General features: G+C 36.5%; 1 protein-coding gene across 3 annotated transcripts; it reads left to right on the forward strand.

Annotated features, from left to right (window-relative positions):
- Window positions 1-3,512: 3,512 nt before the first annotated feature.
- Window positions 3,513-24,626, forward strand: BIRC2 (baculoviral IAP repeat containing 2). Of its 3 annotated transcripts, XM_082339939.1 has the most exons (9): window positions 3,526-4,994; window positions 6,236-8,398; window positions 8,494-8,593; window positions 13,425-13,503; window positions 14,081-14,129; window positions 19,758-20,000; window positions 22,791-23,045; window positions 23,792-23,833; window positions 23,914-24,626. In XM_082339939.1, exons 2-9 carry the CDS (start codon window positions 7,498-7,500, stop codon window positions 24,105-24,107), a joined length of 1,863 nt encoding a protein of 620 aa, XP_082196065.1. In that variant the 5' UTR covers window positions 3,526-4,994; window positions 6,236-7,497; the 3' UTR covers window positions 24,108-24,626. The 3 variants fall into 3 exon arrangements, with proteins under 3 accessions (XP_082196067.1, XP_082196066.1, XP_082196065.1); XM_082339941.1 differs by lacking the exon at window positions 19,758-20,000 and having other exon boundaries at window positions 3,513-4,994; XM_082339940.1 differs by lacking the exon at window positions 23,792-23,833 and having other exon boundaries at window positions 3,522-4,994.
- The last annotated feature ends 248 nt before the right edge of the window (window positions 24,627-24,874 follow it).

Here is a 24,874-nt window from a genome sequence, read left to right on the forward strand (position 1 = left end):
AATACCATTTTCAGCTCAAGACAAAAGAGAGAAAGAAGGGTGTGAGGAAGCCAGTTATGCGGAAGTTACCAGGAAAGGCATGGTAAACCAGGGTAAAGTTTGTTATGTAGATTTAAGTCAGTGCCTTCTCCATTTGTCACCCCCCACCCCATCTTTGGCCTGTCTAGCCCAGTCTTAGCAAGAATCCTGCTAAGTCAGGTTAGTGAGAATGCTCCCACCCTTGATATCTGACTAAATTCTTTATCTTCCACTTTTGATGTATCAGCCCTTGGCCAATCTTCAGCAAGAATCCACCTGCCCTGATGTCTCCACTAAGTAATTTTTCTTCCACTGACCCCTTCATTCCATTGTTTGGCTACAAATCCTCAGCTATCTTTGCTGTATTCAGAGTTGAGCCTGATCTCTCTCCCCCATTGCAATGCTCTTATTGCAATAGTCTTGAATAAAGTCTTCCTTACTTGTAGTTCCTTACTTGTTAATGTTTTAACAAGTGTCAGAATAATTTTTCTTTAATAATACCACATAATCAATCCTAACATTCCTTTATACTTTTAAAAAGATAAACCATTACATATGCAATTGATACACTAAAAAGATTATCGATCTTATTCATAACACAGCAATGAAATTAAAACCACACTGAGATTCTATTTAACAGACTGGCAAAAATCCAAAAGTTTGACAACATATTCCCCTGATGAAGCTGTGTAGAAAAAAGGAATTTACATACATTGCTGACTGGGTTGCAAAATGCCAACAGTTCAATGGAGGGGGAGGGGTATTTGATCATACTTAGCAAAATTACGTATGAATTTGCTATTTGACCTAAGAACCCAACTTCTGGAACATATCCTAAAACAAGATACCCATAACTATTCATTACAGCATTATTTGTAATAGCAAAAGATTGGAAACCACCCAGATGTCCATCAATAGGGAAGTAGTTGAATACATTATGGTATATGAAATAAAATTACATTTTATGGCAAGACAAGAAAAATTTAAACATAAAAAAATTTTCTCTGCTCTTTTGTCCCCTCTTCCCACCTCTACTGTGCATTGTGTATCTGCATTATGCATCGACCAAACCTCTCCATTGGCAGGAATACCTGCTCAACAATAAAGAGCAACATTCTCCTAGCACCAAGCCAACTCCTTACAAGATAACAGTCCTTCTTAATCTTGTATGGGGCCACAATGACCCATGACCCACTACACGCTAGATTACATTAACTGTCAATAATACATCATTTAACATACAGCCCTCTGCCTCAAAAACATATAACTGTGCTTTGACCTGTAAAAGGCAGAACCGTTCTTGGAGCTTTCTGAGAGACTGTTCCTGGGTTATAACCCTCAATTTGGCACAAGTGGGCTTCCCTGGTGGCGCAGTGGTTAAGAGTCTGCCTGCCAATGCAGGGGACACGGGTTCGAGCCCTGGTCTGGGAAGATCCCACATTCCACGGAGCAACTAAGCCCGTGCGCCGCAACTACTGAGCCTGTGCTCTAGTGTCCACGTGCCAAAACTACTGAAGCCCGCGTGCCCAGAGCCCGTGCTCTGCAACGAGAAGCCACCGCAATGAGAAGCCCGTGCACCGCAACGAAGAGTAGCCCCCCCACCACTCACCACAACCAGAGAAAGCCTGCACGCAGCAATGTAGACCCAGTGCAGCCAAAAATAAATAAATAAATTTATTAAAAAAAAATTTGGCTCAAGTAAAATTTCCATTTCTTTCTTCCATCAACTGATCTTTTCATCAACAGGGACTAGTTGAATATATTGTGCTACATCTACACTGTGCAGAGTAGCACTGTGCTACACTGGAGTACTGTGCAGAAATGAGGAATCTCTCTCTATATATACTAGTATTGAGTGATCTCCATAATTTATTAGTAAGTAAAAAAAAGATGGAAAAAAGTATGCTACCAGTTATCTAAGAAAAAGGGAGATATGGATAAATGTACATAAACTATATTTTTAGAATAAAAAAAATTAACAAAATGTTTAAATCATTGCCTACAGGGCAGGAAGGGAGTACAGGTGACAATAAGGATTTTTCAGTGTGAAGAAAGGGAGTTGTACAATCAATGAGGATAAATAAAACCTTGAATTCCTGAATTTGAATTGGAAGTTAGAGTTCATGATGCTTTTTATTAAAAAAACCAGAAGGCCGTATTTACCCAACTGTGTCCACAGAACAGGTTATAAAAACAATACAACTTAATAACAATTAGTACCACAAACATTCAGATTATGGTCTTTAAATACCATTTCCCACTAAAGGAACCAGAGCACTTTGAATAAATGGCTAATTATAGGTATTGGGTAAGAAATGTACAAAGCCAGACTCCAAAGCAATCAAAGACTACTACGGCCATGTCAAAAGGACTCAGGAGCCAACGTGAATAAGCTCCCATTGGCCTACTGACAATAACTGCAATGGATTATAACTCAAAAAATATGTTTAAAACCCTGGATTCTCAATCATAGCTGTTCACTTTTAGGGTTTTTATCCATCAGGCATTTTTTTTAACAGTTAGGTGATTATCTAATTTTATTTTTCATTAGAATAACCATTCATTATTACTTATTGACCAGTTAATCCTTTTCTCACTGATATGTAATACCCATGTCATGTATCAAATTCACATATACATATATATCTTTTCTGGGCTATTTATCTTGTTCCTTTATTTGTCCATCCTTGTGTTAATACAATACTATCTGAATTACTATGACTTTACTATATAACTCATTATCCAGTGGACAAGCCCCTTCAGTCTTATATTCCTCCTCAAATTGTCTTGGATCCTGTAAATATTTTTCTACATAAATGTGAAAAATATTAGTATAGCAACCTCAGCAGAAAAACACAACTTATTTTTAAAAATCACCAGCAATTCTACACTGGAAATATGAAAAAGATTAACTGAATAAGTGGGTAACTGAATAAATTTAACACTCAACTACAAGGTTATATAGGATTAAAAGTTATAAAGTAGTATTTATTACACCTGAATGTTATTACGTGGGTTCTTGGGGAAAATATATAAGGACTTTGAGTTTTTTGTTTTTTGTTTTTAAATTCATTTATTTATTTTACTTATTTTTGGCTGTGTTGAGTCTTCGTTTCTGTGCGAGGGCTTTCTCTAGTTGTGGCAAGTGAGGGCCACTCTTCATCGCGGTGCGCGGGCCTCTCACTGTCGCGGCCTCTCTTGCTGAGGAGCACAGGCTCCAGACGCGCAGGCTCAGTAGTTGTGGCTCACGGGCCTAGTTGCTCCGCGGCATGTGGGATCTTCCCAGACCAGGGCTCGAACCCGTGTCCCCTGCATTGGCAGGCAGATTCTCAACCACTGCGCCACCAGGGAAGCCCCGGACTTTGAGTTTTTGAAATATGAATTTTCCCCTATACTTTTTTGGTCAGGACAAGAACTGAAAAAGAGAAATAATCTTGAATAATCTTGAATCCAGAATGAACAATTCTTGCTAATGTATATTTTCCCGCACATAAAAAGAAAGTCCTGTAACTTTCCCAGAAATTGTAACTTGAACTACATACTGAACTACTATCAAAATTCATGTGCATATTTGGAAGTTTTTAGTCATTGGGAGCCATGGCATTTCGTTTCTCTGTATCACAAACTGTTACAAATACTTTCTTTTTACTATTAACACTGGAACAGAAGCCCTCCTATTCTGTGACTGATTGGCAAGCAGAAATGACAGGGACAGGAAATGGGAAATGGTTCAGGGTCTTGGAATTCCCCCGGCTGCCTAATTAAGTGGCTTGTTATTTGGAAGTTTTTGAAATATTTGCCCCCTGGAGTTCCCCTGAAAGAAGAAAACATCTGATTTCATTGACGAAGAGTGTCTTCACAGAACATAAACTAAAAAAATTCTCTCGCTGCAATGCAGCAAATATTTACTGTGTTCACCGCACTGCTAGAGAGGGGGGAGAAAAACGTCCCTGACTAGGAAAACCAAGATTTTGTATTTACAATTTTTCTATCAGTTAACTATTTAAACATGTAATTGATACAGGGCTCCTCTGTGGTTCACGTATGATTTATATATACACACGTATATGAATGTATACACTCCATCCTAGTCACATTCAGGGAAAAAAACGGGGAGTGAAGCCTGGCCTGAAGCACCGTTCCCGTTGCTAGTGATGGGCTTCTGAAATTAGGACACTTTCGTCAGTGCATTCGCCTCCAGAACAGAAAAACAAGTTTAAAAACAAAAGATACAGTGGTTGATTATAAAATAGATATACTCCCCAAAAGACTATAAAATCAAAGCTTCAAAATTAATCCTCTGATGCTGTTCTGCTTTCCAACACTCGTCTTTTTTCATTTACACGGCCAGCTGTTGAAGGTTGACATCACAGAGCTGCTGAGGAAAACGGTTACAACTGTACACTTAATCGAAGCCGAAACGCCGCCGGATTGACTCCACCCCCGGACGCGGTCACCCACGGCGAGGGGAGGCCCCACTAGAGAAATCCGGCTGGGGCTAGACCCCAGCCGGGTGACGCGGGGGAGACGCTCACCGCCCGCGCTGGGGCGTTTCCGCAGGGCTTCCCGCGATTCAAAATCTACGGCTCACGCTTCGCCACGTCCCCCTCAGGAGAATGTCAGGGACGGCGAGGGAAGGAAACGTCAAAAGTGCTCACGCGGCGAAATTAAAGGTTGGAACGCCGAGGGGACGCCCAGCCCCGCCGCCCCCGCGGGCTGACCGACTGCGCACGGCCTAGCGCGCGCTTCGGGCCGCTCTCCGCCTGCAGACTCCCCGGCGCCCTCGCGCGGCATGACGTGATCCCGGCCGGCGCGCTGTCGTCACTGTGCGTCGGCGTGGGCCCTGCGCGGGCGGGGGGTTTGGGAGCACAGGAGCCGAGCCGCCCGGCTCCCTATTCTGTCGGCGTAGCAGCTCTCGGGGCTGTGGAGGATCCAGACTGCCGCGCCGTTTCCGCGTTTGCTCCACCGGCCCAGCGGTGAGTGCAGCTCCTTCCGGGCCCCGGCCGCGCGAGGCGGGTAGGGGCGCGCGGGCCGCGGGGGCCCGCTTCCCTGAGGCTGAAGCTGGGTGAGGGAAGACAGGGCCGCGGGCCGAGGCTGGGGGTCGCAGTGAGCTCTCTGCTCTCTACTCTTCACTCTCGCCGAGGCTGTTTAATTCGGAAGCTCCAGCTCCAAGACTTGGGGTCGAAAATAATTTTTTTTCAATTGATCTGTTTGCAAGTCATCTTTGGGCGCCGCCCACTTCTCCGGCCCTTGGACTCTGACCAAGATGTTGGTCAAGTTTTTGCAGGGTTTTAAACTTAACCCTCGGTGTTCCTTTGTTTAGTATGTTCAAACAGAGACAGTTGTGTGGCGGCGAGATTTCCTATATCAGATAGTTCCAACCGCGCTCTGCCACTTTAGTGGTCTGTTGTGTATTGTGAGAAATAGCTCCGGGAAATTAATGGGTAAATTCCATAGTTTCTCTTATCTTCCCTTGCAGTCTGTCTCCCGCCTTCAACCCCCAAAGCCACAGTTTGCCTAAAGAGGGCAAATCCACCGTACGGTGCTTGTAGGTAAAAATCTGTAAAGATAGGACACCAAGTTCTGGTGTAACGAAAATATTCATGCAAGTCGTCACATTCCCAAGGCCAGTGTTTCACAAGCCATTGTACTGTATATTGTTTTAAAGTTGCTTTCTGTGGTTGTCGCTTTGGAATTGTGAGGGCATTGTAGAGTTGTAGGGTTTTTTTGGTGGGTTCCTGATGCATTTACTCTCACTGGTCAGTTTGCCTAGTCCTGGAGAGACTTGACATTAAAAAATAACGTTACAGTCTATTATGCCATCTAAATAACTGCTGCACTGTTGCTGATGGGTGCAGTCTCTTTTTCACCACTAGTCCCCCTTTGCCTCCAGCAAACTGCCAGAGATATTATCCTTAAACTATTAAAAGTTGTCACCAGAAGAGGGGAGGAGACCAAGGCCAACATATGTTTCTATGTCCATCTGTCTTCAAAGTTGTGCATTAAAAAAAGTATTCTTAGTGCTACGGGGAGTATATTGTATTTATTTTGATTAAAAGCTTTTCTAATTAGTTTTGTTGACAAATAGCTGGAATGAAGATGTATTATCTAAAGAGTAAATCACTTTTAGAATTTACTGAATAAATTGAAAAGAATATAAATTGTATTCATCGTGAAAATACAGTTTTCTAAAATAGCGTTTGTTTTTTCTTTTCAGATTTACAGCCCTGAAGAGTCTACTTTTTCCCCCTCATTTTTCCCCCTGCAGTAATAAATCCCATTATGGAGACTCAGAAACTTTATAAAGGGATATAGTTTGAATTCTGTGGAGTGTAACTTTGTGTATGAATTATACTTTTAAGATATGAAGGGTTTTCAGAAAGAAGGCTAGTAGAGTTAATTACTGGTTTATTGTGCATGAGTAGTAATTTTGTTGGTAATACAGTACCTTAGGCATTTGTGATAACACTAGAAAGGACAAGCTGTATCTTGATAAATTGATTTACCTTTAATTACAAAATGAATGATATTATAGATGCATGATTCTTAAATGAAAGACAAGTTATTTAATATTTTTGTAAGAAGTTTCAGCCGTGGAAATTTTATGGTTTACTAGTTTATGAAGAAAATACCTTCATTTGATCAAGTATACTAAAGTGGTATACAAAGTTAGGAAGAAGGACAACATAATAATGATGCTGCAGGAAATGGAAACAAATACAGACAATATTTAACAAAGGCAGAAGAGTTAGCAGTTTGTGAGTTTTAAGCAAAATTCATTTCATTTGACATTGTACACAGTATAACAGGTTTAGGTTCAACAACGCTTGTAGGTGTTGACATCTCCAAAAGTTGTTAGCTGAAGCTAGTTTAACCTTCTTAAGTAAATACTATGATGATAAACTTTGTGAAATTGGCCTTTAGATAATGTGACCATATGAAGACTTTAATGCTTTTTGTTTACTAGAATAAAAGAAGATTTTTAAAAAATATGTTAAAGTGCTCATAGGGAAAGAAGCCTGCATATAGTTTTTTCCCCTTGTAGCATAGTCGTTAATTGGCTTGATATCCCGGCTTTGTAGCTTGTAACTGAAAGCAAATTAAAGGCATAATTTAGGTATTCTATCCTTGTTTAGAATTTTTGGAATATAAACCTCCTTGAAAAGTCAAGGAGTCTTAGCATATTTTTGGAAGTGTGTCAACTTCTTCCAGGCTATTAGGTCAGTATTACACCAAATAACGAACAAATAGCATTTGAGTTAATATAATCCCAGAGAGTATTAAATAGTATCTTGGTAATTTAGGAGAGATATTCATCCTACCTGAGTATCAACTCAGGTATAAATCCAGTAAAGAAGGTGTAGTGAATTTTACATAAGTAGGGGCCTATCATTTGATTCTTTTTTATGGCAAAAATCTAATGTGAAAGGAAGAGAATTGCCTTGTGAAGGATTTTAGAGTCAAAAAGTAAAATGACTCATGCACAAAACTACCTCCCAAAGACTTTTCCCAGATCTCTCGTATCAAAAAATTAAGAGTACGATGGAAGATAGCACGATCTTGTCAAATTGGACAATCGTCAACAAACAAAAAATGAAATATGACTTTTCATGTGAACTCTACAGAATGTCTACATATTCAACTTTCCCCGTTGGTGTTCCTGTCTCAGAAAGGAGTCTTGCTCGTGCTGGTTTTTATTACACTGGTGTGAATGACAAGGTCAAATGCTTTTGTTGTGGCCTGATGCTGGATAACTGGAAACAAGGAGACAATCCTATTGAAAAGCATAAACAACTATATCCTAGCTGTAGCTTTATTCAGAATCTAGTTTCTGTTACTAGTCTGGAATCCACCTCTAAGAATGTTTCTTCTCCAGTGAGAAACAGTTTTACACATTCATTATTACCTACTTTGGAACATAGTAGCTCATTCAGTGGTTCTTATTCCAACCTTTCACCAAACCCTGTTAATTCTAGAGCAGTTGAAGACTTTTCCCCAATGAGGACTAACCCCTACAGTTATGCCATGAGTACTGAAGAAGCGAGATTTCTTACTTACCAGATGTGGCCATTAACCTTTTTGTCACCATCAGAATTGGCAAGAGCTGGCTTTTATTATATAGGACCTGGAGATAGAGTAGCCTGCTTTGCCTGTGGTGGGACTCTAAGTAACTGGGAACCAAAGGATGATGCTATGTCAGAACACCGGAGACATTTCCCCAACTGTCCATTTTTGGAAAATTCTCTGGAAACGCTGAGGTTTAACATTTCAAATTTGAGCATGCAGACACATGCAGCTCGACTGAGAACATTTATGTACTGGCCTTCAACTGTACCAGTTCAGCCTGAGCAGCTTGCAAGTGCTGGTTTCTATTATGTGGGTAAGAAAATGTATAGCTATACATTTTATCTAGTTCATTTTGATTTATATATTAGGACACGTATGTATTCAGTTTTATTACTGTGTTTACTTTAGGTCGCAGTGATGATGTCAAATGCTTTTGTTGTGATGGTGGCTTAAGGTGTTGGGAATCTGGAGATGACCCATGGGTTGAACACGCCAAGTGGTTTCCAAGGTAATTGTTTTGAAAGGTATTTCTACACAAATTCTGTGCTTAAAAGAAGTAGGCATGCTTGCATGATTAAGTTTACATTTCAATATAACAAAGCTTCTTTATACCATTAGGGAATTAGCCTTTTAAAAACACCAAATTGTAACATTAATTGTTTTGGTACAAAATGTTGTAGAATGTTGTATGATTTCTTCTTTTGTAAGCCATGTGTTCAGGATGTAATTTAACTTATTCTTGATGACTCACTTACAATTATGGCCATATGTTTCATTTATGTTTTCCACTTTGCTTTAAAGAAAACTTAAGTATTATAAAAATATGTAAAATAGAACAAAAAGGAGATAAGTAAGAAAAAGATAAAAAGGAAAAAGGAAAATAAGAAGGGACGTGAAATGACCTAGGAATAGGACAAATACAAAAATTCATATAATAAAAGCTGATCGTACAATCAGTATTAAGTCTGATTATAATTGTAAATTATTTTTTCTCTGTACAATTTTATCTTGTCATGATATGTCAAATATCTCCCTTTAGTCACTGTTTCTACCACTATGTCCTGTTTTTTACTATAGCCTAGAAAGAATTTAGAGGCAGTGCTGTTGATGGAAATAGAATTAGAAATTAATTCTGTCTTTGTTACTGAGTAGCTGTGTGAACTTGGACAAGTCATGTGACACATTTGAGCCTTTCCTCATCTGTAAAATGAGGGAGTTGAAATAGATAATATGGTCTTTTAAAAAAATTGTAAAATGTACCTAACATAAAATTTGCCATTTTAACCATTTTTAAGTATACAGTTCTGTGACATTAAGTACATTCACGTTATTCCTCATTCATTACCACCATCCATTTCCAGAATTTTTTTTTAATCTTCCCAGACTGAATCTTGTACTCATTTCATTAATTCCTCATCCCTCCCTCCCCGCAGCCCCTAGCAACCACCATTCTGCTTTCTGTCTCTATGAATTCGACTATTCTAGGTACTTTATATAAAAGTGTAATCATATCATGTAGGTAATGTTTTGACTGGTGAGTGCCTTTCACAATAATGAGGAATCTCTTGAACCTCTTTAATATTCATAATGTATCAAGATAAATTGTTACTTTTTAATTCTCAAAAGTGATACATATTTTGTTTACTTTAAATTATTTTTGTAGGAAAAAAGCATGTTCCATTGTCAGAATTGTATTTTATTTTATAAAATACACCACATGGCTTGCGGGATCTTAGTTCCCCGACCAGGGTTGGAACCCAGGCCACAGCAGTGAAAGGGCCGAGTCCTAACCATTGGACCACCAGGGAATTCCTGATTTTCAGAATTTTAAATGATTTGATTGTGCTTGGCTCTCTGAGAGTATGTACATATAATTTGAAATTTAATACTGTATTAAAAAGACAGAAACAGTTTTCCAATTACAGTGTTTCAGTTGCTGCATTTTGTCCTTTATAAAAACAAAACCAAACAAAATCTTGGTTTACTTCTGTAATTTATGTTTTGTTTTCGATGGTTAAGTAAGGGAAAAGGCCAGCGGTGCTTTTTGTAAGCAACAAATTTCAATTGTGGATAATCTTTAATCTCAGAAAATGAAAAACCAAAGTGGATAATCATTATCACTGTATTTTTTTTTTTTAGTATCACTGTATTTTAACACAGTTTATTTATTCATTTATTAAATATTTGTATGCCTACTGGATACTGTTTTATTTTATTTTTTCCCTCTTAACATTTTTAGTAATAATCATTCAAAAGAAGAGATAATAGGGTTTACATTTCTATATACAAAAGGAATTTCCTATTTTCATCAGTATTGGTATTTACATGACAGTGTGGAATCAAATAAAAAATCAAGCCAAAGCAAAAGAAAGAAGAACCAAATTAAAGTGAAAGGCAAAAATTGTGGTACCATTACGTATGAGGTTGAAAATGAAATTAATAGGCAGACAAATGCAGATTTTGCAGCACACCAGGAAGAATACTGGGATTCATTTCGATTGAGCATGATAATTCATGACAGTAACAGCATTGTCTGAAGGCAAGAGTCCTAGAAATAAGTAGTTGTAAGTAGTGATGGGAAATCAAACATCATCATGAGGATCTTTTTTTCCCTTCTAATATCTTTTTTTTTAATTGAAATATGTGACATACAATATTATGTTAGTTTCAGGTGTACTACATGGTGATTTGATATTTGCATACATTATGAAATTGTTACCATGATAAGCCTAGTAACCATCTGTCCCCATACAGAGTTATTGCAATGTTATGACCATATTCTTTATGCTGTATATTACATCCCCATGGCTTATTTATTTTATAACTCAAGTGTGTACCTGTTAATCCCTTTCACCTATTTCCCTATATCCCCCTGATAACTATTTTATTTATCTGTCCTCATAGAATTTATTGGAGAAGGGGGAAATACGGGGCAGCCAATGTTCATTATACCTCCTGTCTTTAGTCGTTATGAATATAAGTTAGTCCCAGAATAAAAATAATTTAGAACTATATTAAGATCATGAACAATGACAAGCTGTGTTCTCTGCATGATGAATGTGAGTCTTGAGCATGCTTACATGATCTCTACTAAATCTACCCATTTACCAGTTGAAGGACATTTGGGTTGTTTCCAGTTTGGAGCAATAATGAATAAAGCCACTCTAAACGTTAATAAACCTTTGTGAACATATGTTTTTGTTTTGCTTAGGTAAATGTTATACTTAGGAGTGGGATTAGTGGGTTGGATGGCAAGTTTTGTTTACTATTGTGACTTCAGAAGAAGCTGCCAAATCGTTTTCTGAAGTGGCTGTACCATTTTAAATTCCCACCAGGAATGTATGATACCTCTAAGAGTTCCAGATTCTTAATGACACATGGTATTGTCAGTCTTTTTGATTTGAACCTTTCTAATAGATGTGTAGTGGTATTTCACTGTGATTTTAATTAGCATTTCCTTAATGATTAATGATGGTGAGCTTCTTATTTGCCATCTGTATACAGTTGTCCCTCAGTATCAGTGGGGGATTGGTTCTAGGACACTCCCAGGGATTCCCCTCAAGAAGCCAAAATTCGGGCTTCCCTGGTGGCGCAGTGGTTGAGAATCTGCCTGCCAATGCAGGGGACACAGGTTCAAGCCCTGGTCTGGGAAGATCCCACATGCCGTGGAGCAACGAGTCCCATGAGCCGCAACTACTGAGCCTGCACGTCTGGAGCCTGTGCTCCGCAGCAAGAGAGGCTGCGATAGTGAAGAGGCCCGCGCACCGCGATGAAGAGTGGCCCCCGCTTGCCGCAACTGGAGAAAGCCCTCGCACAGAAACGAAGACCCAACACAGCCAAAAATAAAATATATAAATAAATAAATAAATAAAAGATTACTATAAAAATAAGCAGAAATTAAAAAAAAAAAAAAAAAGAAACCAAAATTCATGGATGCTCAAGTCCCTCATATGACATAGTACAGTCAGCCCTCTGTATCTGTGGGTTCTTCATCCTCGGAACTGTATTTTCTTTGATGAAGTGTCTGTTTTAAATTTTTTTTTTTTTGATTACTAAGTTCCGAGACTTCTCAATAGGTTCTGGATACAAGTCCTGTATTAGATGTGTTTTGCAGCATTTCAGTCTATGGCTTGTCTTTCCTTTTTTTTATTAGTGTATTTGATGAGCAGAAGTTTTTAATTTTGATGATGTCAGTTTATCAATTTTATCTTTTATTGATTGTGCTGTTGGTCTCATAGCTAAGAAATCTTTACCTAAGCTAAGGACAAAAAGATTTTCTCCTAGGGTTTCCCTGGTGGTGCAGTGGATAAGAATCTGCCTGCCAGTGCAGGGAACATAGGTTCAATCCCTGGTCCGGGAAGATCCCACATGCACGAGCAGCTAAGCCCGTGCGCCACAACTACTGAGCCTGTGCTCTAGAGCCCGTGAGCCACAACTACTGAAGCCTTGTGCCTAGAGCCCGTGCTCCACAACAAGAGAAGCCACCGCAATGAGAAGCTCGTGCACCGCAATGAAGAGGAGCCCCTGCTCACTGCAACTAGAGAAAGCCCGTGTGCAGCAGCGAAGACCCAGCACAGCGAAAAATAAATAAAAATTTAAAAAATTTAAAAAAAAAGATTTTCTCCTGTGTCTCCTTCTAGAAGTTACATTGACAGGTTTTGTATTTAGGCATATGATTCATTTTTAGTTTGTTTTTGTGTATACTATGGACATAGATCAAGGCTTGTTTTTTGCATATTATATCGAGTTGTCTAGCACCGTTTGTTGAAAAAACAAAAGGGAAGAAACAGAAACGTTATATGAACTTCCTGGAACACCGTTGAGAAATTCTAGTAGTTTGAAAACAGGTATTTGGGAAACACTGTCACATTATGTATAGATGAAAATACTTGATTCTCTTTTTTTTGGAGGGAGGGTTTGTGCTTTAAGTATAATGGTAGAGTGGACAATGGAGAAAGATTAGCAGATATTTTGTGAAAGATCACATTTTAGGAATAGCAAATTACAGTTTCTGAAACTATGTTAAGTCCCCAAAGTAAATTGTCTAGAATAGCATTTTTCAAGCCTTAGCTTGTGCTCCTTTGAGGTCCAGACCTTTTTATTGTTGTGATTATATTAATGTAATCAAACAAAATATCACAGTGCATCAGTGCATAGTAAGAATTTGTAATATTGTATGAGAATTTTTGTTCCTGTTAGATGTGTATGTGTACTAGGTTGTGATGTAAAATGTTTGTACTCTGGGGTACAATCAAAGAATTTGAAAGCCACTTTTCTAGAATAATCAGATTATATTTTTGGTATAAAAGAATTTTAAAAGTTTTCCTCTTATGTTTTAGGTGTGAGTTCTTGATACGCATGAAAGGGCAGGAGTTTGTTGATGAGATTCAAGCTAGGTATCCTCATCTTCTTGAACAGGTAAATATGTTTTTATAATTGGCAACATTGAATTCTCCTAAATAATAATTACAAAGTATGATTAGAAGTGACAATTACATCTGTTTTCTCATTAATTATAGTTACATGTTTTGTGTCCATCTTAATGGACATGTTTGTTCAGGGGCTTTTAAAAAAAGAATGTTTTTTCCTTTTATTTGAAAAATCACTCAACCTGCCACTGTACAAATTTGTGGTGGAGTTGGAGAAGAGTCTTTAGTGTCTCCTCCATCTTTTTGAGAAAAACAAACAAAATAACTTGTTAGCAGTTTGGAATCTCTGAGAGTGATTCAGCTGAAATACGACTTTTTAAGTGGAATGAGAAACCATTAATACTTTTTCCTGTTTTCTTGAAACTAGAGAAATACTTGAATTCTAATTTGGAATTGGGTGATGTTTAAGGAAATGTTTTATGATGATTAAAGTAAAACATAGCAAATTGAAGTATGTTTTCAAAAGTGTGTGTACAGTGCTTAAGATAAACTTATCTTAATGTTGCTATGTTCAGGTTGTTTGAGATTTCTGATTTTACCTATTATTTTTTTCTCCTGTTTCATAGCTATTGTCAACTTCAGATACTCCTGGAGATGAAAATGCTGATCCACCAAGTATGTATGAAAATATTCCAAATATAGAATAGGATTTTTTTGTAAGAATATTAAGAATGAAAGTATGTAAACAAAGGATTTCTGACATCATAGAAAAAAGTGCTAGAAAGTTAATAAATATTATGTATCTACTAAGATTCATGACATTTTTAGAGGATTCTTGGAAGTATTCTAGTTTTTGTTCCTAAAGTGCTGACATTCTCACTGGAGAGACAAGACAAGTGCAAAAGAAAAACAACTTCAAGGAATACCAAATGAGAAGAGCAAATAATAAGCCCTCCAAAGAGGAGATGTTTGTATAAGCTAGCATGTTTGGAAAGGCCCAGTTCACATGATTTGAAAATTGGGCTAGATATTAGGTATTTGCCAGGTACGTAGTAGTTTAGTGCAAGGATAGGAAATATATCTTCTGGTTATAATTTAATTTTAGCCACATCTGGCATTTAGCGTATACTGTTATTCAGGTCTCCTTTTTCCTTATTAACTTTCTGTCTGGATGATCTAGCCAGTGTTGAAAGTGGGATATTGAAGTCCCCTACTATTATTGTATTGCTCTCTATTTCTTCCTTTAGTTATGTTAATATTTGCTTTAAATATTTAGATGCTTCAGTGTTTGTTGCATATAAATTTATAATTGTTTTATGTACTCTTAATGAGTTGACCCCTTCATCACTACATACAGTGATCTTCTTTGTCTCTTGTCACTGATTTTGACTGAAAGTCTATTTTATTTTATGTAAGTATAACCACTCCTCATTACTTTTGATTACCATTTGCAAAGAACACCTTTTATATCTTTTTATTTTCAACCTTTCTGTGTCCTTAAAGCTGAAGTGATTCTTTTGTAGGCAGCATACTGTTGGATCTTGTGGGGGTTTTTTAATCCATTCAGCCATTCTGTGTCTTTTGATTAGAGAATTTAGTCCATTTACATTTAAAATAATTATTGGTATTGTAATTATTGATATATAAGGACTTTTTATTATGATTTAATTGATTGTTTTCTGACTGTTTTTTTAGTTCCTTCATTCATTTCTTCCTCTTTTGCTCTCTTCCTTTCTGATTTATTTCCTGTAGTAGTGTGCTTTAATTTCTCTATTGTATTTTCTGTATGCACTATAGGTTTTTTTCTTTGTGTTTACCATGAAGCTTATGTAAAATATCTTAGATACAGTAGTCTGTTTTAAGCTGATCACAACTTACCTTCAATCATTTACAAAAACTCTACAGTTTTACTTCTCCTCACCCCATGTTTTACACTATTGATGTCATACTTTTTATCTTTTTATATTCTGCAGCCAGTAACAAGTTATTATAGTTAATAATATTGTTTTATATTTTGTATTTTTATGTTTTCTTCTATAAATATTTCTTTTTTCTTTTAACTTTTATTGGAGTATAGTTGGTTTACAATGTTGTGTTAGTTTCAGGTGTACAGCATAGTGATTTAGTTATACATATACATATATTCATTCTTTTTCAGATTCTTTTCCCATATAGTTTATTGTAGAATATTGAGTAGAGTTCCCTCTGTAAGTCCTTGTTGGTTATCTATTTTATATATAGTAATGTGTGTATGTTAATCCCAAGTTCATAATTTACCCCTCCCCCCCCCACATTTCCCTTTTGGTAATAACCATGTTTGTTTCTGAAATCTGTGAGTCTGTTTCCATTTTGTAAATAAGTTCATTAAATCATTTTTAAAAAAATTAGATTCCATATATGAGTGATATCATATGATATTTGTCTTTCTCTGACTTCTCTTAGTATGATAATCTCTAGGTCTATCCATGTTGCTGCAAATGGCATTATTTCATCCTTTTTTATGGCTAATATTTCATTGTATATATGTACCACATCTTCTTTATCCATTCCTCTATCAGTGGACGTTTGGGTTGCTTCCATGTCTTGGCTATTGTAAACAGTGCTGCAGTGAACATTGGGGTGCATGTTTCTTTTCAAATTATGCTTTTCTCCAGATATATGCCCGGGAGTGGGATTGCTGGATCATATGGTAGTTCTGTTTTCTAGTTTTTTTTTTGTTTTGTTTTTTGTTTTTTGTTTTTTTTGTTTTCTAATTTTTTAAGGAACCTCCATACTGTTCTCCATAGTGGTTATACCAATGTACATTCCCACCAACAGTGTAGGAGGGTCCCCTTTTCTCTGCACCCTCTCCAGCGTTTATTGTTTGTAGACTTTGATAATGACCATTCTGACTGGTGTGAGGTGATACCTCACTGTAGTTTTTATTTACATTTCTCTGATAATTAGTGATGATGAGCATCTTTTTATGTGCTTTTTGGCCATCTGTATGTCGTCTTTGGAGAAATGTCTATTTAGATCTTCTGCACATTTTTTGATTGAGTTGTTTGTTTTTTTTTGACATAGAGCTGCATGTGCTGTTTGTATATTTTGGGGATTAAGCTCTTATCGGTCGCATCATTTGCAAATATTTTCTCCCATTCTGTGGGTTGTCTTTTCATTTAGTTTATGGTTTCTTTTGCTGTGCAAAATATATTGTTGTTTTTTAACTTATGCTAGAGATACAGTATAGGGTGTTATGAATTTGACTACATATTTACCTTTACCAGTAAGTTTTATTTCATGTTGTTACTTAGCGTCTCTTCATTTTAACTTGAAGAAATCACTTTAGCATTTCTTGTAAGGCAGGTTTAGTGTTGATGAACTCCCTCAACTTTTGTTTGTCTGGAATGTTTTTATCTCTCCTTCGTTTCTGAAGGACAGTTTTGCCAGTGTTCTTGGTTGGCATTTTTTTTTTTCTCTTAACACTTTGATATATTAAGTCATTGTCTGCTGGCCTTCAAGGTTTCTGCAGAGAAATGTGCTGATAGCCTTAGGGGGTTCCTTTGTATGTGAGGAGTCATTTTTTTCTTGCTGCTTTCAAAATGCTTTCTTTGTCTTTTCGCTTTTAATATTTTGACTATAATGTGTCTTGGAGTAATCTTTGGGCTGATCTTGCTTGAGGTTCTTTGAGCTTACTGTTTGTGGATATCCATATCTCTCCCAAGATTTGGGAGCTGAAGTTTTCAGCTATTATTTCTTTAAGCTTTCTTCCCTTTTTTCTGTCTTCTGGGATTCCCATGATTTGACTGTTCATTCGTTTGGTGGTGTTCTATAATTCATGTAGGCTTCCTTCACTCTTTCATTCTCTTTTCTTTTTGTTCCTATAACTGGCTAATTTCAAATCATCTCCATTTGAGTTCTCTGATTCTTTCTTCTGCATGAGCAAGTCTGTTGTTGAAGTTCTCTATTGATTTTTTTCAGTTCTGTCCTTGTATTCTTCAGCTCCAGGTTTTCTGTTTGATTCTTTTTTGTGGTTTCTATTTGTTGATTAAACTTCTGATTTTGTTCATGCATTGTTATCTTTATTTCATTTAGTTGTTTATCTTTGTTCTCTTGAGTTTTGTTGAGTTTTTTTAAGGTGACTCATTGTCAGGCAAATCATAGATCTCCATTTCTTTGGGGTCAGTTCTGGATCTTTATTGGTTTCTTGTGATGGTGTCACATGTGCCTGATTTGTGTGATATTCTTATGTAGCCTTGCCTTGGTGTCTGTGCATTTGAGGGAGCAAACACTGCTTGCAGTCTTTATTGACTGGTTTTGGCAGGTAAAGACCTTCTCCTTTCAGTCTTGATGGATACGGAGCTGTTTTTGGGTTTGTAGCTGGGACCATGGTCAGGGATTCAGGTGCCTGGTACAGGCCAGTCTTCTCAAAATGGCTCTCCTTGGTCTTGGAATACACTGGGGTTTCATAATCTTATACCTAAATCCCAAAGCCTCCCACAAAGGCACTTCTGTCCTTGGATGGATTCCAAAATGTTGTTGAGTGGGGATACAAGTTGGGGGCATCTTAACCGGCAATCTTGCTATCATTAGTTTCCTGCATCCTTCTTAAGGTATGTTCCTCACTTGGCTTCCTGGACACCACATTCTTGGTTTTCCCCTATTTCCCTGGTTGATCATGAACAATTTCCTTTGGTGGTTACTCCTTTTTCAAACCTCTAAATGATGGAGTACCTCTCAACATTCAACCCAAGTGTATTTCTCCATTTCCTGAGCTGCAGACTAGCATGTTCAACTACCTGTTTAAATTTCTACTTGGTTATACTGGGTGTTTCAGAGTTAATATAACCAAAGCAAACATTTTCTCCCCATCCTTCATCCCTCAAATTTGCTCTTTCTCTGGTCTTCCCAACTCAGTTAATGGCACTCACTTCCTAAGGTCAAAAGTCGACTTAAGTTAGACATCATCCCTGATTCCTCCTTTTACTTTGTATATTTAATCTGTTAGAAGTCATTTCATCTCTGCCTTTATAATATGTCCCAAATCTTATCACTTCTCTCCATCTCTACCACTATTAACCCGATTCAAGCTGCCATGAATGCCATAAAGTCATTTTATGACTTTTTGTCATAAAATCCTAACAGGTCTTCCTGATTCCATTTTACCTCATTAAAGTTTATCACAGAGCTGCCAGAATCATCTTTTTAAAAAACAAATCAGGTTTTATCAGTACCCTACTTAAAACCCTCCTAGAATATTGTAGCAAACTTAGAATAAAATATAAACTCCTCAAAAGGCTCTACATGATCTAGGTATCACCCTCGTCTCTGACTTTGCACCACCTTTCTGTTTCTTGAATATGTCAAGCTTTTCTCTTGACTTGAGGCTTTTATACTTGCTGTTCTCTTTGCCTGAAAGACTTCTTTCAGATATTCCCATAGCTCCTTATCTTTCAGGTGTTTGTTCTGGCGTGTTCTCTTTTCAGACAGTGTTTCCACATATGTTCAAGCAAGGGAGCACATACACATTGTGTATTTATTTTTATTATAAAACAGTTTTCCAGCAGATGGCAGTAAAGTGTCTTGAAGAATGATGTCATTTTGTAATTTTCACTGAAGTGCCATATTGGCTAGCATTGACCCTGTTCTCAGAAAATGCTTCTCTCATCACCCTATCCTAATTGTCCTTCTGCTTCCTAGTTTGTTTTAATCACCTTGTACTGCTTTATTTTTTTCAGAACATCTGTCACTATCTGAAATCATATTACTTCTTTAATCACATTTGTTACCCATTTTTAGACGTATTTTGTGTGAATTTAGTCTTCCGCTTTACTGTTCTTCCCATCTTTGTTTATTTTATTCTCTGTTTCATCTATCCACCTCTCTAGGTCTTGTCCATCCTGTAAGTTCAAACTCTAATGCCATCTTTTCCATGAAGTTTTTGTTGATTTCCCCCACTTTTCTAGCTGAGTTGAGATAATTTTTCACTTTTAAATTTGTGTAGCATCTCAGTTTCCAAAATTGACTGTACATCAGAATCATTTGAGGAATATTTAGAATATTCCTATGCCCCATCCCTGAGAGTCTCTAATTAAGTAGGTCTAGGATGTGGGAAGTGGTATTTTTTAAAAGTACAGCCTATTACTACACTCTCATTTGATGCTTATCAGGTTCAAACGTTTGTTGGAGTTATAGGTAATTGGTGCATATAGCTCATCTCCCTTACCAGGATATAATCCGCACTAAAGACTGTATCATAGTCATTATTGTTCTCTGTATTTTTATATTTATGGAATTTATACAAATACATGTCTTTTAAACTAGTTGTTCATTTTGGACCTGGAGAAAGTTCTTCAGATGATGCAGTCATGATGAATACACCTGTGGTTAAAGCTGCCTTGGAAATGGGCTTTAGTAGAAGCCTGGTAAAGCAGACAATTCAGAGTAAAATCCTAACAACTGGCGAGAATTACAGAACAGTTAATGATATTGTGTCAGCACTTCTTAATGCTGAAGATGAAAATAGAGAAGAAGAGAAGGAAAGACAAACTGAAGAAACAGCATCAGGTATTTGGGAATGTTAGTCACCTGCATTACTTCCTTTGAGGGCTCATAGGACTGTCTCACATGTTGCAGGACAGTGAGCATCCCCCTGTGTCCACTAACTGCTGGTGGCAGCCACCAGTCATTTCCAACCTCACATCCCCTTCTCCACTGTGGGCAATGTATCACCCTAGTCGAGAAGCACTGACTACAGTTTTTTTTTTGAATGTTTATTTTCCAAGAAGATTGCGATTTATGCTAATCAGAGGATTTTAGCATAATTCCTTTCTTGAGCTATATTGTATTTCTTCCTCATACATTAACAAATTCAAACTATTTTGAAAAAGCAAGATTTTATAGTTGGGTACCTGTCTTATTTCTACTTTTTTTTTTTTTTATGTTCCTTCAAATCATATCCTTAACATGGTATTTGACTGTCTAATCCTTGCTTAGTGATCCTTATACAAAAAATAGAACCCATGATGAAATCCTAGGCTTTGATGAGAAGCACCTGCCCAGTCCAAAGATAGTAGAGAACTGATTTTGGTATTCATCCAGATTATGTTAAGCCTCAGACTCCCAAAACAAATCTTTTGAGTAATCATTCCTTTAATAAATGTTAATTGAGGATGAGCACCTGTGCCAAATACTGTGCTATTCATGGTGCTTACTTTCAAGGAGCTTATAGACTAGCTGTGGAAACTAGTTTGCAGAAGATAGGGTTAAAGGGCCAGCAGAGGTGAAGGTTGCATTTATAGTGTAAATTGGGGCATTTGGGTTGGAAGACACTTTCTCGGTTTAAGCTTTTAAGTAATGATAGGAATAGTTTGAGAACCTCATTGTTTGGTCATGTAGCACAGTGTTTGAAGTCTGATTTCTAGTTGAGACAGGTTTGTGTTTAAACCCTGGCTCTGTCAGTTACCAGGTTGGCAATTAATTTAACCAGACCTCAGTTTTTCTCCTCTGTAAAATGGGGATGATAACAGTACAAATTGCATGGGGCAGCTGTAGGAATTAAATGAGATGTTACAAGTAAAACAGTTTAGCACAATGCCTAGGACATCAAAAAAAATTTTTAAGTAGATTTATTTGGGAAATGGGAAGGGCTTCGTGAAAGAAAGGGCCTGAGGAGAGTGAAAAGATTTAAACATTGTTAACCAGTAATAAAACACGGGTTAAATGAAATCACTCTAATAAAACTGGTCACCATAGTTTTGTGACTTTCTTGTTCTTTGTAAGGTTCAGTGAATAGTCTTGAATTATGGATTTTTTGTCGTTGTTTGCTTTGTTTTGTTTTTGGCCGAGTGGCATGTGGGATCTTAGTTTCCTGACCAGGGATCGAACCACTCACCCTGCAGTGGGACTGCAGAATCTTAACCACTGGACTGCCAGCGAAGTCCCTTGAATTACGGATTTGAAATTGTTTCTTAATAAGCAAACAAGTCAGAAAAGGAATAGGGAGGAAGAATTTAGGATGCTAATAAGAGAAGATCATTGAGACACCTGAATACATCTAGACTAGAATGGGAAGTAAGCAAAGCCAGGAGACAACTCTTGTGTTAGTAGTTGGGAATGACATGGAGATTGAAGAACAAATGTTAGTAGTGAGGTGAATTATTAAGGTAGAAGGATCTAAGTTGTGGTCAGAGAAGGGAATTTCATAATTTTGAGATGAATAGAGCATTTGACTTCTAGAAAGAAGTAAAAGGGGAAGGAAATGGTCTTTTTTTCCCCCACAACTCTACAATAGACTTCTTTTTTATTTCTCATTAAACTTGTAAATATAGAAATGTACTTTTTTTTTTTTTTAAGGTTGAAAGCAGGCAATTAAATATTATGGTGATTGCGGGCATTGGAAGAGGAACTTTTTGAAAAATACTTTAGGAATTTATGCCCATATTCCATAAATGTAGGAAATTTAACAATGGATTTTGTGCTTTTTAAAAAAGATTAGGCTTGATTCATATGCAGTCTTTTTAAATTGCTATAAACCTAGACCTTTGTAAGACAATATTGGTAGCTAATTATGTGCCAGATATTGTGATAAATACTTCACATGTATCTCATTTAATCCTTACAACTCTTTGATCTACATTTTACAGATGAGGAACTGAGGTGTATGGAGGTAAGGGCACATAGCTAGTAAGTGGCTAAGCCAGTGTGGGGCTCTAGGTCTGTCCTAACTCTACAGCTCAAACTCTTCAACACTGCTTTTACTGCTTCTTAAGCATGGAGTTGAAGACACTAATCTAGGAGACCTGATTCTATAACTGATTCTTTCTGTGACCTTGGATAGGTCACAGTTAATGATATTGTGAGTCTTTCTCTCCCTATCTGAAAATGAGAAGCAGTCATACCTGCCTTGTTTAATTGATAGGATCTTTTTATCAAAGGAGACAATTCATATGAAAATGCTTATAAAAGTAAAGTGATATAATGCAAAGAGAAGTCAGTATTAATTCCATGGGGGCAAAGTACAGAGGTGGCAAATTTATACTGCCTTCTAAAATTCTCTGCTTACTTTCATCAGGATAAAGCAGGGTTCTAAGACAGGTAAATATATAGACTTTAATAAGTTACAAAAAACAGAGACCACGTGTGTACTTATATATAATATGCCTTAGCTAAATCTTCTGAAAGTTTTCCAAGTGACAGACATTAAACTGCAGAGGAGTAATTTTGTTCTTCTTTTTCCAGCTCCTATTTATTTAGCGTCTGAATTGTTCATAGGGTTGGTTGTTAGTATATGAGTGTAGTTGGAACAGTTTATAATCTAATGGATTTCTTTCTTTCTTTCTTTTTTTTAACATGAAGATGATTTGTCCTTGATTCGGAGGAATAGAATGGCTCTCTTTCAACAGTTGATGTGTGTGCTTCCTATCCTGGACAATCTTTTAAAGGCCAATGTAATTAATAAACAAGAACATGATATTATTAAACAAAAAACACAGATACCTTTGCAAGCAAGAGAACTGATTGATACCGTTTTAGTTAAAGGAAATGGTGCTGCCAACATCTTCAAGAACTGTCTTAAAGAAATTGACTCTACATTATATAAGAACTTATTTGGTGAGTTTGTTGGTAAAGTTATTTTAGAAATTCTTGGGATTATGTTCATCTTTGTGTTTGACAAACAAAACGAATCCAATTAGCAAACTATATACATTTAGCTTGTTCTAAAAAAGTGAAGTCTTTTATTACCCAAGTAGCATGGCTAAATAATTTCTGATGATATATAGCTAGAATCTGTGTTGTTCAGGATATAGTACATGAAAAATAATAGGTAGTAGACGAAGCAGTCTTGTATTTGGTAGAGTGATGCCTTAAAAAAATTTTTTTTTAATTGAGGTGTAGTTGATTTACAATATTATATTAGTTCCAGGTGTACAGCACAATGATTCAAAATTTTTGTAGATTTTACTCTGTTTGTAGTCATTATAAAATATTGGCTATATTCCCTGTGCTGTACCATAAATCCTTGTAGCTTGTTTATTTTATACATAGTAGTTTGTACTCCTTAGTCCCCCTATCCTTGTCTTCCCCTCAACTTCCCTCTCCCCACTTGTAACCACTAGTTTGTTCTTTATATCTTTGTCTTTATCTTTTTTGTTATATTCACTAGTTTTATTTTTTAGATTCCACATACAATGATAAAATAGAGTATGTGTCTTTCTCTGACTTATTTCACTAAACACAATACACTCCAGGTCCATCCGTGTTGTTGCACATGACAAAATTTCATTTTTTTATGAAAAAAAAATTTTTTTTAAATGAGTTATTAGAGTGATGTTTTTTGTATGTTTTTCTTTCCTCAGTGGAAAAGAATATGAAGTATATTCCAACAGAAGATGTTTCAGGTAAAACAAAATTAAGACTTAGGACCAACATGAAATATTACCCTTTCATTTTTTTTAATGGAAGTTTCTGTTGTTACTAGGTCTGTCACTGGAAGAACAACTGAGAAGGTTGCAAGAAGAAAGAACTTGTAAAGTGTGTATGGACAAAGAAGTTTCTATTGTATTCATTCCTTGTGGTCACCTGGTAGTATGCCAGGAATGTGCCCCTTCTTTAAGAAAATGCCCTATTTGCAGGGGTATAATTAAGGGTACTGTTCGTACATTTCTCTCATAAAAGAAAAATAGTCTATATGTTGCCTATATATAAAAATTTTAAAATATTATTTGAACATTTGAAGCTATCTGAAGTAAAAAAGGAATTATTGATTCTTTAATTAGTAACATTTTTGTTCTACTCTGCTTTCTTTGGTACTAGTAATCTTGTTTCCAAAAGAATATCATTTATAATATTTAATCTCAACCTCTGTTTATATGAAAGGTAAGATTTATGTTTGAGCTATATTAGTGTACATGTATGAACACAGGAGGAATTAAAGGAGCAATGTTAATGCTATTATGTATCATTTTAGGAGTGACTAGGTTTGGTATTCTTTCTGAAAGCTTTGAGTACTACTTTAGAGTGTAGTTGAAAGAAATGGAAACCAGGAGCTCTGGAGTTTATCATAGTTATATTGCCAAATTCTCATTGGTGTTTTTTCAGTTGTGTTGTAAAATAAGGATTTTTCTCTTACAGGTAAAAAAGCTTTTCCCTAATTTGTGAGAAACATCTTAATAAAGGTCTTTGAAAAGACTACATCATCGATTTTTTTCTTCTGATTTAAAAAGTAATTTCCGTAAGCCTTCACAGGGTTATATAAGGATGAGATAATGTACGTAAGCATAGTATCTGTCATATTGTAAGCACTTCAGATGCTAGTTATTAAATTAAAAAATTGAATTCATGAAACAAATTACCAAGAAGTGTTTTTTTTAATAGTAATGAGATTTATGAGAATTTCCTTTAGATGGTAATATCTGTCTAGTTGCTTTGTATATTATAGA

The sequence above is a fragment of the Balaenoptera borealis genome (assembly GCF_965194805.1).
Source record: "Balaenoptera borealis genome assembly, chromosome: 11".
NCBI classification, from domain to species: Eukaryota; Metazoa; Chordata; class Mammalia; order Artiodactyla; family Balaenopteridae; genus Balaenoptera; species Balaenoptera borealis.